Source organism: Tauraco erythrolophus, chromosome 30, assembly GCF_009769465.1.
Source record: "Tauraco erythrolophus isolate bTauEry1 chromosome 30, bTauEry1.pri, whole genome shotgun sequence".
In the NCBI taxonomy this organism is placed as follows: Eukaryota; Metazoa; Chordata; class Aves; order Musophagiformes; family Musophagidae; genus Tauraco; species Tauraco erythrolophus.
Window position 1 is genome coordinate 410205 of NC_141494.1, and position 18653 is coordinate 428857.

The 18653-nt window shown below is 63.5% G+C and overlaps 4 protein-coding genes across 6 annotated transcripts; 1 reads left to right on the forward strand and 3 right to left on the reverse strand.

Annotated features, from left to right (window-relative positions):
* Positions 1-2088: 2088 nt before the first annotated feature.
* MLLT11 (MLLT11 transcription factor 7 cofactor) lies at positions 2089-2358 on the reverse strand. Its single transcript, XM_009986196.2, has one exon. It carries the CDS (start codon positions 2356-2358, stop codon positions 2089-2091), a length of 270 nt encoding a protein of 89 aa, XP_009984498.2.
* A 7913-nt stretch (positions 2359-10271) lies between these two features.
* On the forward strand, positions 10272-12268 carry CDC42SE1 (CDC42 small effector 1). Of its 3 annotated transcripts, none has more exons than XM_086628239.1 (4): positions 10272-10456; positions 10548-10658; positions 11055-11129; positions 11218-12268. In XM_086628239.1, the coding sequence occupies exons 1-3, from the start codon at positions 10403-10405 to the stop codon at positions 11124-11126; spliced, it is 237 nt and encodes a 78-aa protein (XP_086484365.1). In that variant the 5' UTR covers positions 10272-10402; the 3' UTR covers positions 11127-11129; positions 11218-12268. The 3 variants fall into 3 exon arrangements, with proteins under 3 accessions (XP_086484365.1, XP_086484366.1, XP_009976417.2); XM_086628240.1 differs by having other exon boundaries at positions 11274-12268; XM_009978115.2 differs by having other exon boundaries at positions 11055-12268.
* Positions 12269-12447: 179 nt separating this feature from the next.
* Positions 12448-13367, reverse strand: BNIPL (BCL2 interacting protein like). The gene is given in 6 exon segments (XM_086628259.1): positions 12448-12488; positions 12491-12573; positions 12649-12751; positions 12841-12966; positions 13045-13156; positions 13290-13367. Coding segments are annotated over 6 exon segments (543 nt in total).
* An 832-nt stretch (positions 13368-14199) lies between these two features.
* On the reverse strand, positions 14200-17290 carry PRUNE1 (prune exopolyphosphatase 1). Its single transcript, XM_086628233.1, has 8 exons — positions 17252-17290; positions 16036-16140; positions 15753-15958; positions 15365-15549; positions 15112-15270; positions 14905-14999; positions 14664-14822; positions 14200-14520 (listed from the first exon to the last, which is right to left on the reverse strand). Exons 1-8 carry the CDS (start codon positions 17288-17290, stop codon positions 14200-14202), a joined length of 1269 nt encoding a protein of 422 aa, XP_086484359.1.
* Positions 17291-18653: the final 1363 nt, after the last annotated feature.

Consider the following 18653-nt stretch of genomic DNA (forward strand, 5'->3'; position numbering starts at 1 on the left):
AAGTATAAAAGGGCGGCGGCGGCGGCAGCACCTCCCTGAGGCGGGGCGCGCCTCACAAAGCCCTGGGCTCTGCTGTGTCTATAAATATATAAATACACATATATATGTGTGTATGCAGGTGGTTTGTGCTCCTCTGTCTCCTCTGAGGGCCTTTCTGCCCGGGATCGGGCTCCCCTCTGGGTGCCCCGACACTCAATGTGCCAGTTCTGAGGTAAATGTGGAACGCGGGGGCCTCTTCCTTCTCCGGGGTTCCTCTGGGATGTGTGCCTGTGGGGTTTGGAAAAGCTGACGGTTAAATAATATCCTTAATGTTCTTATGTTAAAATAATCCCTCAGGCTTAGTTTTCCCACGCTTAAACCCTTCGCAGCGTTTGTGAAGACGCACGGGGATGTGTCCTTGTGTCAGTTCTCGCCTCGCCATTAAATTAAAACACTTTAATGGCAAATTACGGAAAGAACTTGATGCTGGTCTACCTGGATTTTTTTTTTTTTTTCAAGTATCCACAGGAATGTGTATGGTTTTAAATCATTTTATTTAAAGTTTCATAATAAATACTTCTCCTGCGGGTTTTCCCGGCTGGAAATACAGAAATCAAACAGCTCTGCATAGGAGAGTTTACATTTTTCCCCTCTGGTTTTCCATGGGTGGTTCAAAGTCAGCAGGCTGGGTCGTTTCTGAAGGTTACAGGAGAGCTGCGCTCCGTTTTCATAGTAGAGTGCAGATTTTTCCAATATTTGCCTCATTTTTGGGCACCTTTTAAGCACTGCCTCAGCCTCCCCCTGTCCACATACCACCCCCCAACTCTTAGGACAGTTTCGGGATGCTCCACATCACTTCCCACGATTCAAACCCCCAAAAAAGCACATTGGAGATAAATCAGTCATGTTCACTCCCAAAAAACAATCTTGGTAAAAAAAAAACCAACTTGTTCAAAAGCCAAAAATTATTCTGGGTTGGGTTTCCCCCCCCCTGTTTTAAGATGATGCTCAGAAATAAACCTCAGCCTACAGAGGGAGCAGGTGAAAATCTCCCGAGGAAAATGCAAGGCTTCCACTTAAGTGAATGCAGCGTTTTTTCATTGTTATTTTTAAAGGGGTTGATTAATTAGCTGGGGAACCAGACATTTTTTCATTTCAGGGTAAGATCAAGCTAAATTCTCCATCTTATCTTTCAGCTCAGTTCTCGTTACCCATCCGGACTCCGCAATGTACCCAGCCTCTGTCCCAGTCAGGAGTCATGCTGGGATAAAGTACACAGGCGACAAAAAAGGGAGAAAAATCGGATTTTGGGCAGTGAACATCCAGCCTTGACCCCACCAAGCAAGGTCAGAGCATTTCTGTATGTATTTACCCTCCTGGCCTTCATTTCTCCTGCTTGGACTCAAGCCACAGGGCTCAAAGAGATTATTTCTTTCAAGAAAGAGGTTTGTGCTCATGTCCTGGGCACTTCCCTGCCTCTTCCACCTTGATTATCCTGAGGGGAAGGTTAAGGAGCCAAGCAGCTTTTGGAGAAACTGGGCCACGGGAGCTCAGGCGGTCTCTGCGTCCCGGGGAGAGGAGCGGGGACGATGCTTTCCGCAAAACGAAGACGATTCCCATCAGTCCTGCGCTGCTCCCTTTGCACAAATTAGTTTCTTAAAAAAGCACACGAGAAATGAGCTCAAAACTCTTGTCCCAGCACACGGGGACGCCCACGGTCACACAGACGCAGGGTGCGGGGTGGTGGCAGAAACCCCCCAGCATCTCCCGCACCCGCTGGCACATGGACGTGAGGCAACGGGGTGGCTGTTTCTGCCCCCTCCCCTCACATTTGCCCCCTATGCTGTTACCCCCCGCTTGCACCGTCGTCGTACTTCCAGTGCTGCTGCAAGAAGGGAAGAAAAGAGGGGGAAGGTGGAGAGAGGTTGAAGCTTTTTGGGGAGCCCATCACCATCAGGGCCGGGGTTTGCTGCTGAGTTAATTAACAATGTCAAAAACTGCCTGGAAACAAAAAAAAAACCACCTCCAAATCAACAACAAAACCAGATCCTTGCATGCCTAGCAGAGAGGGAGAGGGCGGGGGGGCAAGGAGGGGCAGAAAGGAGAGCTTCAAATTAGATCGAAATCTAACGAGCTAATGCTGGCGATAGGAGCTCTCCAGAAATTAAAGCTGTTGAACTGCAGCAGACCATCCTCTTCTTCGGAGAGGTCCTGGCTGACCCGGTCCCGCTCGCCGGCGAGCTTGCCCAGCCCTCCTTTGGGTTTGTAGAGGGCCACGTCGCTGAGCCCCAGCCCCTCCAGCTCCGCCATGTCCAGCCGCGGGATCGGCATCCTCCAGTAGATGAAGGAGTCATACTGGCTGCTGATGGTGTCCAGCATTTTCGGGCTGTGAAGGCAAAAGGGGCGAGGGGAGAGAGGAGGAGGAGAAAGGCTTTACCGAAGGCACAGGAGAACTGCGGCCCCAGAGCAGCTGAAACTCCCAGGCGCTGCTGTATTGACCGAATTCCCCCTCAAAAAAATTGATGGAGCAGGAGAGTGTGGTGCCATGGAGGTTTGACTCTAGGCTGGGTCTAAACGCTTGAGCATTGCCACTGGTCTTATCCATGGCCTCGGTCACGGCCCTTCTCTGAGCCGTAACTTGGAGGGGCGTGCAGTGGGACTTGTCACCCCGTGCCTCAGTTTCCCCATCTGCACAAAGAGCAGCGTAGGAAGGAAGGCCAGGGTGGGGGGGCTAGCCCCTTCCCAGCCCCATCTCCCGAGATCCATCCCGGGCACCTCAATGCCTGTGGGGTGGCATCAGTGGGGAGCAGAGACGGGCTGTCTCCCACACCCCACCCTGCCAGGAAGGATGGAAACCAGGATCCAAATGAACCCTTTTTCTCCCAAACTGTGCCAAAGGGTCCCACCCTTTCCCCATGCTGAGCCCCCCATGGAGCAGGCAGCGAAGGGGGGTTTCTGCGCATTCCCCCACTGCCCCCCACGTCCCCTCCCTCCCTGGCCCTTATGGCATCTCATCGCCCCAGGGGACCGCGACGGAACCCTCTGGAAAGGGCTGGAAGAAGCATTGCTCGGCGTTGCCATCACACCCCACCCACCCCACCAGTGCCACCTGTGTGCTCGCCATCCCGCCGTGCTGTGCCATCCCATCCCGCTGTGCCGTGCCGCAGAGCCCCTCCCGCAACCCCACCCGGATCCACAGAGAATTGGGAAAGAGCAGGAGGGGACGTCGTTCGGCTTTTTCTCCTGCACGGCCGGGCCTGAGCTGAGTCACTGCCGCGCTGACTTGCTTTTCCCTGGCAGGATGATGTCATTCGCCTCCACGCATTTGGCAACGGAGGTGGGGAAAAAATAAATCACCCCAAAATATCCTCCTTTCCCACTGATGATTCCCTCGTTTTAAACCCTGGGAATCAGAATCCTGACGGATGATGCAGACATACCTTGAAGCACGCCCTCCCTCGCTCCCTGTCCCTGCGGTGAGGGGTGACCGGTGGCTAAATCTCAGGTTCCTGGTGTGGCTCCGAGGCTATGAAAGGCTCCTCTGTCCCCCCCAGGGAAACTGAGGCACGGTGCTTTCAAGTAGCCCCTCCCCAGGAATGTATCCCCGGTGCCTTTCTGCACAACACCCAGTTGTCTAATGGTGACAGATGTTGCAGACAATGGATTTTAAAGCCTCAAAGGGGGCAAAAAGGGACTTTAGTGACTTTTTAGAGATAAAAAAATCAAATATCCAGAAAAGGTGATAAAAAAAAAAAAGAGAAAAAACCCCCAACCTCCTGTGTTGCGTGTCACCCCCAAGGAAGAGCGTCTCCCCTGGGATCCTGGTGGTCCACTCATCCCATGGGAGCAAAAACACCTTTATTGCTTAATCCCTGCTGGTTGATGCTTAATTCCCTCTCCAAAAAATAACCCTGGGGTGCCAACGCCCCCCTCCACTCAAATCTCTTCCCAAAAAAAAGCATCCTCTTGCTTTCCATCCCCCTCCGCCCGCATCCCACCACCCCTTACCTGCCGAGGATGACGGGATGGACGGGCTCGATGGCGGCCGGGCTCTTTGTGCTGGGAAGAAGCCGCGGGCGTCGCAGCGTCGCTTTTGTCTGCTGGCGCGTCTGGGTCTGCAATGCAGCCCCTCGGAGCCGCTCGATGAATTCTCGGAATTCGGGGGGGCGGGGGGGACGATGGATGGGCAGATGAGTCAGCGGCTCCCACCCGCGCCGGGGCGGACGCGGACACGCAGGAGGGGATCCTGCGCGCTGGCCCCCCCGAGACGGTGATGGGTTAAACCCGCAGAGGGTGGGAGATTTCCCGCAGTGACTCCCAGTTCACTCCTGCAGCCTCCAGCTCAGGATCTGGGGAGAGAACAGACCGTTTCCAGCTGCCAAGGAGAAGAAACAGGCGTGTCGCGGGATCCCTGAACCTTGGGCTGTAGGAGGGCACTGTGCAAGTCAAGCACAGGGAGGTTTGGTGCAAAAAAAAACCCCAGAAAATGTTTTAAATGTTTTTTTTTTTTGTGGCGTTACTGAGTCTGGAGGTGTTTGGTCCTGATGCTGCACGGCAAAAATATCTCGGCTTTGTGTCCGAAGCCGGACAGGGAGCCAGAAATAGGAGGGAGACACCCAAAGCTGGCATCACTGCCAGGACTGGGAGAAGGGCTGCTGCTAAGCCAGGGGTGGGAGGCACCTCGTGCCGCCCCCACTCCCTGCCATGGCACCCGTGGGCACCAGGCCGTGACCACGGCCCCTGCGCTGATGCGGTGCCGAAGGGACAGCGACCCCAGGAAGGGGGACGGCAAAGGGAACCCTGGCACGACCTCTCCGACCTGCGAGTCTCCCTGCCTGGCGCCCCACTGAGCCCCAAAACATCATTTTTTTTGGGGGGACAGGGTGGATCCGTGCACCTGAGAGGCTGAGCGCGGCCCTCGCCCTTCTCTTCCCTGGGCTTTGCCTGGGATTAACATTCCTTTGCGGCTTTAGGAGATTTTTCTTCCTTCTTTTTCCTCCCCGTTCCCTGTGCGCGGCTCATTTCTGCCGGTGCCAAGTCCTTTTGCCAGCGCTTGGCTTTCAGCCGGGCTATTTCTGCCTCCTCCTCCTCCTCTCCCTGCCACCGCCAGGAGCCAAGAGGATTCCATGTCCCCTGCTCCTAAACAGATCGGGTCTCAGCTCGGCCCTGCCGCACCCGGCACGGGGAAAATGCCAACTGGGGCCTGACGGATGATGCTGATCCCTGCGGGGGTGAAGCTGCTGTGTTTTCGGGGTTCCCCGAGGCCATGGGCACAGCGGGGTGTCACCTCCTGCAAGGAATGACTCGTGTGACAGCCCAAACCTGCGACGGCTCTCCTCGAGAGGCAAAACCCCTGGGGGACACGGTGATGCGGGGTCCCTCTGCGCCGCAGGGACCAAAACCTCTTTGCCGCAGCGGCTTTGGACCCAGTGGGTTCGGAAAAGCTGCCCAGACACATCGCTGGGGGGGATTGTAGGGGGCACCATGTCCTCTGGCAACACAAGAAGCCAAAAAAAAAGGGCTCTTCAGCTGAAACAAGGTCTCAAACACTTGGGGTATTATCAGGGGGGCCACCCTGACGGCTCGGGACAGAGACCTGACTGAGCGGGGACAGTGCCGCCTTGTTCGGGCTCTCTGGACTGGGAGCGATAGGGATGGTTGGGATTTGGGAGCTGACGCAGGACATGACACTCCAGGGCTCACCCAGGGGTGTCCCCTGTGTGGGTCCCTCTGGGCAGGCTGGGGACCCGCAGGAGGGGATGCCCCAGAGGTCCCAGTCCAGCTTGGCTGATGGCTGGAGCTGCGGGATTTCACCAGCAGCCGTGGCAGCAGCAGGACCATGGCGGGCGGCAGAGGTGGTGGCAGGACTGTGGTGGGTGGTGGTGGCAGGACCATGGTGGGTGGTGGTGGCTGGACCGTGGCAGGTGGCGGTGGCAGCACTGTGGCAGGTGGCAGTGGCAGGACCATGTTGGTGGCAGGACCATGGTGGTGGAAGGACCGTGGCAGTGGCAGCACCGTGGCAGGTGGTGGTGCCAGGACCGTGTCGGTGGCAGGACCATGGCAGTGGCAGGATCATGGCAGGTGGTGATGACAGGACCGTGGCGGTGGCAGGACTGTGGTGGTGGCAGGACCATGGCGGTGGCAGCACGGCGGCGGTGGCAGCACCGCGGCAGGTGTTGTGCAAGCGGAAGGGCCCTGAGCTGGAAGTGGTGCAACGCCGCCCGATGCTGACTGCGGCGTGTCCCGGGGGTTTCTGCCCTTGCGGTGTTTCGGTCCCCCGAGGGCTCTGGCACATCCGTGGAAAAAGCGGGAATCAGGCTCAGGAGCAAACAGGAGCGTAACTGAGCCCTGGTGGGGACCCCCAGCCTTGCTGGGCACCCCCAGCCCTACCAGGACCCCTGGGACCCCCCCCGAAAGCCCAGCCATGAAGTGCTGAGCCCCTGGGCCCCCCAGCTGGGGCCCCCCAGCCCTACCAGGACCCCCAGCCTCGCCACGTCCCAGGACCCCCAGTCGTGCCAACCCCGCCATAGCCCTGCCAGGGACCCCCAGCCCTACCGAGACCCCCAGAAACCCCAGCCCTGCCAGGAACCCCTACCAAGCCCCCACATCACTGAGTCCCTGGCACCCCCAGCCCCACTGGGACCCCCAAGCACTGCTTAGCCCCAGGCCCACCAGCTCGACAGGGCCCCCCAACCCTGCCCAGACCCCCCAGCCCCATCAGGACTCCTCAGCCGTACTGGGACCCCCCAGGACCGCCCCTGCCGGGACCCCTCAGCCCTCCCAGGACCCCCAGGGACCCCCTCCCTCCGCCCGCCCCCCCGGGCCGGCCGCGGCCCCTGCAATGCCGGCGGTGTCCAGGGTGGGAGCTGTGCTCGGGGCCGGGCCGAGCCGAGCCGAGCCGGGCGGCGGGGGAGCGCCGCGTCCCGCACCCGCCGGGCCACGCCTGGCCGCTGGAGCTGGACACCGGCACCGGCACCGGGACCCGGACCCGCACCGGGACCCCGCACCCGGCGCCGGGGAAGGTAATGGGGCCGCCACCGGGACCGGCCCCTCCGAGGGGTGCGACCCCGCGGAAGGGCCCCCGAAAGCGCTCTGGGAAAGCGGGGAGGGCACTGGGGGCGGCACCGGGACGCGGGGGCGGCGGGAGGACCCCATCTTGCAGCCCCCTGCTCGGACCGGGGCGTCCTGCCGGGACCCCCAACTCTCTCCGGAGCCTCGGCCCTACCAGGACCCCCGGACCCCCCAGCCCTGCTGGACCCCCCAACCCTACCGAGACCCCCCAGCCCTAGCAGGACCCCCGGGGTCCCAAGTCCTACCGGGACCCCCCAACCCTAGCGGGACCCCCCAACTCCACCAGGACCCCCTAACCCCACCAGGACCTCTGGGGTCCCCAGCCCCACCAGGGCGCCCCAGCCCTACCAGGACTTCTGGGGTCCCCAGCCCTTCCGGGACCCCCTCAGCCTTAAAGGGACCCCCAGGATCTCCCGCCCTTCCGGGACCCCCCAGCCCTTCCGAGCTCCACGAGTCCCCCACCTTTGCCAACTCTGGGTGCCCCCAGGGTGGCAGCCGCGATTGTCTCACGCAAAGAGGGTTCTCCCCCCTCTTCGCTGCCCCATCCTGGGGGTCCCAGACCCGCAGCCGGGGGGGGGTCCCAGGGCTCTCACCCAGCACGACCCCGTTCCCCCACACCACCCTCCCTTCTAAGCTTGGGGGGACCCCGGCGGGCACCCCTGGGACGGGTGACCCCAGTGCTGAGGGGCCTGGCGCGATGCCCCCAGACTCCCTCGCTCCTCTCCCCAGTGCCCGGCGGTGACGCAGAGCCGCCGAGCGGTAGTTTCCCAACAGGGAAGTCATTTTGTGTGTGCCGACACGGGCCGGGCCGTAAGCCGCCCTCCCTGGGGCTGCCGAGGTGCCAGGCCCCTGCACCCAGGTGGGCTGAGACCAGACACAACTCGTTACAGGGGTGGGCAAGCGGTGAGGGGGGTGCGTGAGACCCCCGCGGAGAGGGCAACTGGGGCAGCCGCGGCCTGGGGGACCCGCCGCCGACAACCGCTCGGAGCCGGGAGAGCGGCTGGATCCAGCCCCAGCCGTCGCCCTTCGCTGGGCACGAGGACGTGAGGCCCGGTGGGTGCCAGGGGGTGGTTTTGGGGGGAGGAAGGAGGCATCTGAGCCAGGGGAGGTTGTGGTGGCTTGAACTCCTTGGTGTGGGGGGGGTGGGTGTCACATAGGGGTTCACTGGTGGCTCGTATAAGGCTGAGCCCGCTCCTGGGGCTCCCCGTGGAGGCTCTTCCAGCGCTCCAGGGACCGGTTGCAATGCCGAATTTGGGGGCTGTACCCCCCCCAAGGCCTTTCTGCCGCGCTGCCGGATCCGGCAGTGAGCTGAGGCGTTATGGCGGGGGCCGGTTCCGGCAGCCTCATTTCCTAAGGAAATGGGGCCAGAAAGAAAAGGCAGCCCCCCCTCAGCCCTGCCCCGCTCCGTCCGTCCGTCTGTCCGTCCGCAGCCCGAGAGAGAGGCCGAGTTTGGCCGGGGGGTGCTGGTGCGCGGGTCCGGCGTGGGCACGGCCCCGGTTTATGCCACCCCGGACGTGTCACGACCTGCCCGTTTTCGGCAGCTGCGCTCGCGGGGTGGGGCTGGGAGCCGGGGCCCGGCCGCCAGGGTGAGAGGCATGGGGGGCTCCGGGGGGGCTCCCTCAAGTCTCCCCACTGGCAGTGGGGTGGAGGGGAGCACACACAGCTGGGCACCCACTTCCTCTGTGCCCTGACGCCAAGGGGATGGGCTGCGGGCGCTGCCTGGCTGCGGGGTTGTCCCTGAGGGCAGCTGGGTCACCCCGTGGCCACATCCTGCCCGCTGGCCACGGCGAGGCCACGGACGGGAACAGTGCCGAGGCGATGCCATCCCGCAGGGTCGGAGCATCCCTGGGCGCCCAAGGCGGGGATCAGCACCCTGTTTTGGGGTGCTGCTGGCCCTGGCACCCAGCAGCTGCAGCCACGGGCACTGCTCCTCCCCGCCACGGGCAGGAAGTGCCGGCCGGCTGCCGCGGACTTTGGACCCATCCGGCGTCGCCGGCGCAGGGGGAGAGGAAGGGACTTTTCCTGTTTGCTGGCGCGGTGGGGTCTGGCACCCGTCTGCTGCTGTGGCCGAGCTCCGGCAAAGCTTGGCCTTGCCTGGGTGCAGCTGCTAGCTGCCCCCTGCGCCGGCGTGGGGACTCTCTGGCGGCTGATACAGGGTTGTGCCCAGGCCGCAGCCCTTCGTGGGCGGGTGAGTTCTGTGCATGCTGCCGGGCGCTTTTGCAGCGGAAGATTTGTCGGAGGGAGGGGAGCAGCAATTTGGGGGTGAACCCCACTTTCCACACCCCCTTTGGCTGCTTGGCATTGCCGGCACCTTTCCAGGGCTGGGGGGCTTTGGGGTAGGGTCCTGCTGGCCCGGCAGAGCCCGTTTATTTTTCCCCCTCCCGTTGGAGCCGGAGCGGAAGAGCTCAACCTCCGGCCCCTTTTCGGAAAGGCCGGGATATTTATAGCGGCCTGGCTCAGGGAGTTGGGATTTGCCGTGGCCGCCTCCATTCCCCCATCCTGCTGCAGCATCCCTCACCGCGTCCTGCACCGGCGTGGGGGCCGGGGCCGGATCCTGATCCTGCCATGGCCATGGGGACAACTCTTCTGGGCCTCTGTGTGGTGCCTGGGGTCCTGGGGGTCTCTGTGCGATGCCCGGGGTCCCTGGGGGGGGGTCTCTGCATGGTGTCTGGGGTCCCAGGGGGTCTCTGTGCAATGCCCAGGCTCCCTGGGGGGCCTCTGTGTGATGCCCGGGGTCCCGGGGGAGTCTCTGTGCAATGCCGGGGGTCCTGGGGGGTCTCTGTGCGATGTCTGGGGTCCTGGGGGGTCTCTGCATGATGCCCGGGGTCCCTGGGGAGTCTCTGTGCAATGCCCAGGGTCCCTGGGGGGGGTCTCTGTGAGATGCCTGGGGTCCCTGGGGGCTCTCTGTGCGATGCCTGGGGTCCTTGGGGGTCTCAGACTCCGTTTGGTCGACGGGAAATGGGTTTTGGGGAGTCAGGACCGCAGGCATCACCCCACCCCATTCAAACCCACAGCTGGCTGTTCCTCTCCACTCCGCGCCTCAGTTTCCCCAATCTGATGCATCACCCAGGTGGCAGCTGGGGCCAGCCCTGGGACGGGGACATCCCCTGCACATCGGTCCCTTCCCTCCCACCATCTGACATGTCCCTGCACCCAGTGACAGACCCTTCCCAGCCATGACGCACCCCTTCTGCGGCTCTGCCTCCCCTCAGGTGCATCCCCGCTGGCTCGGCCATCCCGACCAGGTGCCCCACACGTCCCCATGGAGTGAGCCCACGCGGGGTCTCTGCACCGGCACGGCCCTCCCCGGCAGCCAGCCCGGCAGGGGGGGACGCTGGACACCACCGCGAATATGAGTGACTTCTGGCACAAGCTGGGCTGCTGCGTCGTGGAGAAGCCACAGCCCGTGAGTAGCTTCTGCCCGGCCGGTTCAGGGAGGGTTGGGGGTCCTGGGGCCGTGGGCTTAGCGGGTGCTGATGGCCTTCGTCCGCTTGCAGAAGAAGAGGAGGAGACGGATTGACCGCTCCATGATCGGGGAGCCCATGAACTTCGTCCACCTGACGCACATCGGCTCTGGCGACATGGCCGCGGGTGAAGGCCTGCCCATGGTACCCTGCCCGCGCACACGGTTGGGTGATGGGTGTCAGGGTTGGGTGGTGGGTCTCGGTTGGGTGATGGGTGTCACTGTTGGGGTGGTGGGACCTGGTTGAGTGGTTGGTGTCACTGTTGGGGTGGTGGGACCTGGTTGAGTGGTTGGTGTCACTGTTGGGGTGGTGGGACCTGGTTGGGTGGTTGGTATCACTGTTGGGGTGGTGCAGTCTCACTGGTGGGTGACAAGTCTCATGGGTGAGTGATGGGTCTCAGTGGGTTGGGTGAAGTGGCCTTATGTTTGGGTGACAGGTCTTGTGCTCAGGCAACGGGGTGGTACATTGGGCGACGGGGTGGTACGTTGGGCGACAGAGTGGTACATTGGGTGACAACACATCTCTGCACCCTCCCCGCAGACCGGTGCCGTGCAGGAGATGAGGTCCAAGGGCGGTCGGGAGCGACAGTGGAGCGGCTCCCTGGTCTTGTAGCGTGTGAGTACGTGGCCGTGCGGGCGCCCGCGGCCGCCCTGAGCACCCGCTGCCCGCTCCGAGCTGCCGCCGCTGATTAACGCCCCACCAGGCGCCGCCGCAGGGGCGGCTCCGTGACCCACCCTCTCGGACTTGGCGGATTCTCAGCTTTTTCAGCCCAAACTTGAACTGCCTGATCCCCCCCTGGAGGAGAAGCCAACCTTGAGCGCTTTAACCCTGCGGTAATTTATGCAGAGTGATCCTCGCCCGGCTCCCGGTGGCTTTTGGTCGTGCGTGTCCCCTGGCAAATCCCTCCTTCCCGGTGATGTGGGGAGGGAGTGGGGCCGGCAGCTCCCACCTCATGCCCGACTGGGATTTCAGCCGGAAGGACGCAGCTGCCCTCCCGAAGTGCGCCAGGAGCTGCTGGGCACAGCCGAGATGTGCCAAATCCTTCCAGTTTTCCCTTTTTCCATGCCAGCGTTTCCCATGGGCCTCTCTCAGCAAGCGGTGCCTCAGTTTCCCTGGGGGATCGCGGTGAGGCCGGTCTTGATGCCGAGGCTGATCTGGCGCCCTCCTGGAACGGCATAGAAGAGCAAAATGGGGATTAAACCCTGATGCTTTGGTGCAAAACTGGGATTGAACCCTGGTGCTTCAGTGTCTGGCCGGCAGTGGCTCAGCGCCGGCACCACCACCGAGCCCACCGTGCCTCCAGCCGGCGTTTGCGCCGCCAGCAAACTGCCACCTTCCTCCTTTTTTAGGATCTATTTTTTTTTAAAGCCGAAAAAAACCCAACTAGGCAGCCTCCACCGCCTTGGAGGCAGGACCGTGGTGGGGTGGCCTCCACCCGGGATCGCCACGGGGGTTTCACCGGCACCGCCGAGGCAGGACGGGGCCCGACCCAAGGAGGGACCTGGGCTCTCGAATTCGGGCGCGGGTGTAAATAGTTTAAATAGCGCCGGGATTAAATATTGAATAGTGCGTGCTGGGCGGCACGGCCGGGCGGCAGAGCCTTCCCCTTTGCCATGCTCCGCGCCGTGCCGGGATGCTGCCACGTGCAGCCGGGCTCTTCCAGCCCCGTGGCACGCTCGGTGTTGGTAAGCGAGTGCCGATGCTTGATTCGGTTTTCCCTCCTCTGGGAAAAACAACCCACCCTTGAAATAAAGCCCTTGTGCTGGCCCCCAGAGCGTGTCCGCGAGCCACTGCCGCCGTGGCTGCCAAATTTGCCAGGAAAAGCTGAGACCCCCCCGCACGCATGCTGGGCACCACGCTCCCACCCACATCCTTTATTCACCCGTGGGTGCCCAGAGATCACTTTGGCTCTCTGCCACCCTCCCCGGCACACTCACCACCGATCCATAGCCCGGTAGCACCGTCTCATCCAGCCAAAGGAGGGGATGTGCCCCCACGCTGCCGGCACAGCAGGACGTGGCAGTCAGCCACCATCCTCTCCAGGGTGCCCACGATGTACCTGGAGGGGTGGCGCAGCCCATCAGCTTGGGGAAACTGAGGCACGGGGTGCGTGGGAAGGATCCTGGGACCCCACCTGAGCAGGTTCTCCATCATGTAGCCGTACTGGGGGATGTTGCTGTCTGGGAGGTGGCAGGCGGCAAAGAGCAGGATGGCGCTGAAGCCCTCACTGTGTTACCCTGGCCGGAGCAGAGGGTGGCATGGCCAGTGCCTGTTGTCTCCCCCCCCGACCCAGGAGTCCCACCCCGGGCACCCATCCCCACGTTACCCCCGTGGGAGAGGACCTGGCTGTAGGGCTCCACCGCGCTCAGATCCACGCTTTCTGGCTGCTCCGTGTCCAGCACCCGCCGGCTGCCAGCCCCCTCGGCACAGCCCCAGGCGTGTGGCAGCTCCTCTGCGGGCAGCCGGTTAGCGTGGCATCGGGGGGAGGAACCCAGGGGTCCCCTGCGCCCCCACCCCGGCCAGGCCTCACCCTCCCACTCAAAGCCGTCGCTGCCCGAGGGTGTCTCCAGCGTGTCCCGGTCCAGGTCGACGCTGGTGTCGGGCGAGCGCTGGGCACTCTCGGTCCGCTCCGACGCCGGCAGCTGCCTCCACATGTGCCGTGGGGCACCCCCAGCCCCCAGGCACCCATCCAGCAGAGGCCTGGTGGGGACAGGGGCTCAGCAGGACCCTGGGAAGGGAGCAGGTTTGGGAGTGCCACTCCCACCGTCCCCGTACCCAGGGAAGTCCTCGTCCTGCCACGGTCAGGTCCAGGCCATCCCCGGCGGCCATCACCGTGGCCGTCACCGTGGCCATCCTTGTCACCGTCACCTGCAGAGAGAGCTGCCAGCCCCGCTCGGCGACCAGCTCTCATGTCCCCCAGCAGCTCCACACCAAACCGCCATTTCCCACCTTTCCCGCCCCATTTCCAAAGCGAAAGCGGAGGCAAACCGGTGTGCCGGCGGCTGGCACAGATGCTCCCCAGGGACCCTCATCGCGGCCCCGCTCAACCCTCTACCAGACCTCAGAGACTCCTGGCACCGGGGCCGCTCACCTCTCCGCAGTGCCTCTCTCGCCCTGTGCCTCCCCACCAGCGAAGGGCTCCAGTGTCGGCACTGGTGGCTCATCCAAACTGGTTTGGCCGCGTTCACAGCCGGCAGAGGCCACAGCTCATCGTGGCACAACCAGTTTCCTCCCGGTTGGGCTGGATTTGGGGGTTCAGCCACACCGAGCCCCCCTCCCCCCGCCGCGGAAGAAGAGCCACGAGCCAAAAGCGGAAGAAAAGAGGGAAATTTAATCCTCGGAGCGCGTGGGTGACAGTCCCAGCTGGCTGCGCGTCCGGACCCGCCAGGCGGGGCTCCCGCAGACCCCTCGAGGGAGGAAGAATGGCGAGAACTCGTTAACCCCCCCCCCCAGCGCCTTCGTTAAGTGGGTGCGAGCGATGCCCCACTGCGGGGTCCCCAAAAACCCACCCTGGGGGGCCGTCGAGGTGGGAGAGCTTGTCGGGGTGCGACAAGGACCCATCTCCGGCAGCGAGCCGAGCCCTAACGGAGGGGGCTGTACACCCCCACACCTGGGCACCCCACCAGAACCTGCCCAGGGCCCCCACCTCCTTGTACGGACCCCAAAAACCACCGGGCACCTGCTCTTATTTTGGGGAGCCGGGGGGCTGCCCAGCGGCGATGCGGCTGACCCGCTCCAGGACATCCTGAGGGCACAGGGGGGGCACGGCCTGGGCCAGTGGGCATTCCTCCACCAGGCTGTTCATCGGGGTGGGCGGCGGGACCACCTCCTCCTCTGGCCCCCCAGCAGCGCCTGCACCCCCCAGGGCTGCCTGCAGGATGGGCAGAACCTTCTTCCGCGATGCCAAAGCGTTGCCCTGGGCGTAGGCGCCCACGCAGGACCAGGGGCTCGGGAGGGGCTGGAGGTGCAGGGACGGCGCCGTCGCCTCCTCCAACGCCTGGCACACCTGCAAGGGAGGGAGCGCGGTGGCTAGGACCCCCCTGGCACCCCCAAAATCGAGGGATTTGGGGGCGAGCTGCAGCTGAGAACTGCCCAGCGTCCACCGAGACCCCGTGCCCAGGGACTGGGGTACCCGGCCCCCCCACTCACTGTGCTGCGGAGGGTCTCGCGCCGGCTGTAGACTGCGAGCTGCCGGGAGGGCTCGTTGTGCTCGTTAAAAGAGATGGTCATGGCCACCAGCGCCGCGTAGCCGCGAGCCTGGCAGAAAGCATCCAGGTCCTGCAGCAAGCCAGGCCGCCGCAGGAAGGTCTGGAAGGGGAGAGACGCTGGCGTCACCTCGCTGTCCCCATCGTGTCACCCCCTGCCTCAGTTTCCCCCTGCTGAGCCTCACCTCCAGGTCCACATAGATGGCGCTGATGGCGAGGAGCAGCTCGTCGCCGGAGAGGACTTTGAGGTCCTTCCGCAGCATCTGCTCCGTCGTCAGCCCTGCGAGACGACAGCGGCCGAGCGTGAGCCCTGGGCACGCGGCCTCGTCCCCAGGGAGAGGGGTCTGTGCCAGGACCCGCTCCCGGTGAGACCCCGGCTGCCGCCACCCGACCTGAGACGTCGAACTTGGCCGCCTGCAGGGCTCCGAAGACGGCGTGGCGAGCCGGCAGCTCGGGGAACCTCGCCTCCAGCAGGGAGACGCACGCCGCGTCCCTGGGTGTCGCCTTCCCGGCGGCCGGGCTCAGGTTCACGCAGTCCAGGAGGATGGTGCCTGGGGCGGGGGGGGGACAACCGGAGTCGTCATCGGCACCGTCATTGGCACCGTCCCTCTCGGACAGGGCTCGGCGAGGGCCGCCCGTCCTCACCGTGCAGCAGCGCGGCCGTCAGTCTGTCCAGCACACCCGGGGGACCTTGGGCGATCCGCTCCGTCACCAGCGTGGCGCAGGAGCCCACCGGCTCCACCGTCACCGTGCAGCCGGGAGCTCGGTCCCGTTCCAACGGCCGGTGATCAAGGACCTCCACCACGGCCTCTTCCAGGGCTGCGTCGGTGCTGACGGGCGAGACAGGGAGGGTGAGACCCCCTGCACGGTCCCGGGGCGCAGCCGCGATGCGTCACCCCCAGCAGAGCCCGAGAACCCCCTGGTTCCTCTTTTCCTTCCGGAAAGGGAAGGATTTTACCCGCCCCGGGCCAAAATAAGTGAGGAAAAAGTGAAGGCTTCAGCTGGGTGGCCCCGTGCCCCCTCCTCGGCTCACCCGGGCAGGACATGGTGATCCACCAGCGTCAGGGAGAGCAGCCCGGCGCGGTGCAGCCCCCCCAGGTCGATCTCATCCCGAAAGATGAGGGAGGCGGTGGGGATGCCCTGCTCCCGCAGCAGGAACGTCGTCTCCGTCCGCAGGGCGAAGTCGGCGCGAGGGATGTTCAGCACAGGGACGAAGGTGGCTTTGGGAGCCGGGGAGGTCTGTGGTGGGGGGGGTGACACCCGGTGAGGTGGCCCCCGAGCCACCGTTTGCCCCCAGGCCAGTGGGCGAGCCTCACCTTCGCCAGGAAATAAGCCAGGGCCAGGGCCGAGACGGTGGAGTCCAGGTCACAGGCCTCGTTGCCCATCACCACGTGGATCTCCCGGTGATGCCGGACATGCTCCTGCCGGGGCGGGAGGCATCAGGTGCGGCGGTGATGCGGTCCGGTCCCTTCCCCTTCGCTGCCTGCGAGGGGACGTCCCAGTGTCCCCAGTCACTCATCGCAGGTGTCGCCCACAGATGCCACCCGCTGGCACCCATTGTGCAGCGGATGGGCTCCCAGTGTTCCCAAAGTGCCAACTGGGACGAGACCTGGCTGGGATCCATTTGTGGCACAAAAGCCTCACGGTTTCGAGGCACATGCACAAAACCAGGCGCACCAGGGTGAAAGGGAAACCCCAGCTCGGCTGCGAGCGACCGCAGGAGCCTGGACCAAAGCGCCTTCTCTAGAGCTGGTGAGTTTGGGGCTGTCCCCCAAAACACCACGCTTCGCCCCTTTTTTTCTTGCCTGCAGCAGCAAGAAAAAAACGTCACCCGCATCACCCGCAAACCCCCCGTCCCGGCTGCCGGCACCCGCCGCGCTGGTGGGAGCCGCCCTGGTCCGGGCCCTTTTTCGGTGACAGTTATTCCGTGCCGTAACCCACATTCGCTCGTTTATTCCGTACAAGCCGAGGAAGTAAACAACCGAGAGCCGCCTGCGGCACCCACCCCACAGCGGGTCGGGGGCCTCGATCCTCTGAGCACCCTGCTCCCCCCTGCGCCCCCCTTTCCTGGGCACCCAGTCCCACTGCGCCCTCCTCCCCATTGCACCCCGCTTCCCCCAGCACCTCATTTTCCATGCACCCTGTTCCCCAGAGCACCCTGGTCCCCATGCACCCCGATCCCCTGGGCACCCAGCTCCCTCTGCACCCCAATCCCCCTGCACCCTGCTTTCCTGGGCACCCAGTCCCCACTGACCCAGTTCCCTGCTGCATCCTAAGCCCCTGGGCACCCAGCCCCCATGCACCCCGCTCCCTGGGCATCCTGCTCCCCCTGCACCCCACTCCCTGGGCACCCACCTCCCCATTTCAACCCACTCCCTGGGCACCCACCTCCCTGGGCACTCTGCTCCCCCTGCACCCCACTCCCTGGGCACTCTGCACCCCACTCCCTGGGCACCCACCTCCCCATTTCACCCCACTCCCTTGGCACCCACCTCCCCATTTCACCCCCCTCCCCCGGGCACCCCCCGCTACCTGAAGAGCCGCCCGGTTCCCCTCCACGAACCGCTCCATAGCGGCGCCGATCCACGCCCCAACCCGCCCGGCCCGACCCAGTATGGCCCAGTACAACCCAGTACAAGCGCGCCCCCCCGACACCGCGCCGCCTCTCCTCAGGCATCGGGGCGTGGCCGCGCGCGGGGGTTGCCGGGAAGGGGGCGGGCGGGGCACCGCCCCGCCCGCCCCCTTCCCGGCACCCCCCGCGCGCCTCCCTGAGGAGGTGGGGGGGCGGTGGGTGATGGTGGCACCCCCTGGCACCCCTCAGCACCCACAAACCCCCCAGTGACACCCCAGACCCCCCCTCCCGACTGTATTTCGCCTCAGGGCGGTGCCACCTCAGCCCCGTGACGGGGAGCAGGGGCCGGTAGGCCCGTCAGCGCGGGGGGGGTCACCAGCGCCGCCTCTCCCCGCCCCTTCGGCCTCTCTTCCTCCTCCTCCTCCTCCTCCTCCTCCTCCTCGCCCGGCTGTAAATCCGCCTTCCCAGGCACAGAGCCGGAGCGTGGGGCTCGGCGGTGGAGAGCAGGCCGCTGGCCGGCTTGGAAAAGAGGGGGAAAAAAAGGGAAAAAGGAGGAAAAAAGAAGGGAAAAGGAAGGAAAAAGTAAGGGAAAAGTAGGAAAAAAGGAGTAATAAGGAGTAAAGAGGAGGAATAAACAGGAAAAAGGAAGAAAGAGGGAGGAATAAAGAAGAAAAAAGGAAAAAGGAGGAAAAAAGGAAGGAAAATGGAGGAATAAAGAAGGAAAAGAGGAAAAAGGTGAAAAGAGGAGAGAAAGGAGGAAAAGAAGAGAAAAGGAGGAAAAAGAAGAAAAAAGAAGGGGAAAGGAGGAAAAAGAAGAAAAAAGAAGGGAAAAGGAGGAAAATAGGACTAAAAGGAGAAAAAAGGAGTAAAGAGGAATAAACAGGAAGAAGGAAAAGGGGGAAATAAGGAAAAACAAGGAAAGGGAGGAAAAAACAAGGAAAAGGAGGAAAAAACAAGGAAAAGGAGGAAAAAACAAGGAAAAGGAGGAAAAAAGGGAAAGGAGGAAACAAGGAAAAAGAAGAAAAGTGAAAAAAAGGAGAAAAGAAGGAAAAAGGAGGAAAAAAAGGAGAAAAGAAGGAAAAAGGAGGAAAAACAAGGAAAACGAAGGGGAAAAGGAGGAACAGGAGGGCGCGGGAGCCACGGCCGCGAACCGGCTGCGAAGTAAGAGCGGGGCGGGGGCGGCACCGGCGACGTTCGGGGGGACCGGGGCGAGGGGGGTCCTGGGGGGGGCTCAGCCTGTCCCCGGTCGGTGCCGAGTGGGGAAACTGAGGCAGGGCAGCGCCCGGAGCCCCGCCGCGCCCACCGCCGCCGGCCGGGGCCGTCCCGCCGCCCGCAGCCGGTTTTTCCGGCTCCCGGAACGCA

Excerpts from the sequence above, each read along its gene's own strand:
- CDC42SE1 (XM_009978115.2), top strand. The coding sequence starts at position 10,403 with ATGAGTGACTTCTGGCACAAGCTGGGCTGCTGCGTCGTGGAGAAGCCA. Across the intron at positions 10,457-10,547 it reads TCGTGGAGAAGCCACAGCCC|AAGAAGAGGAGGAGACGGAT; the intron begins GTGAGTAGCTTC and ends GTCCGCTTGCAG. Across the intron at positions 10,659-11,054 it reads CGGGTGAAGGCCTGCCCATG|ACCGGTGCCGTGCAGGAGAT; the intron begins GTACCCTGCCCG and ends CCCTCCCCGCAG.
- MLLT11 (XM_009986196.2), bottom strand. The coding sequence starts at position 2,358 with ATGCTGGACACCATCAGCAGCCAGTATGACTCCTTCATCTACTGGAGG.
- PRUNE1 (XM_086628233.1), bottom strand. The coding sequence starts at position 17,290 with ATGGAGCGGTTCGTGGAGGGGAACCGGGCGGCTCTTCAG. Across the intron at positions 15,550-15,752 it reads GATCACCATGTCCTGCCCGG|CACCGACGCAGCCCTGGAAG; the intron begins GTGAGCCGAGGA and ends CTCGCCCGTCAG. Across the intron at positions 14,823-14,904 it reads CCATCTATGTGGACCTGGAG|ACCTTCCTGCGGCGGCCTGG; the intron begins GTGAGGCTCAGC and ends CTCCCCTTCCAG.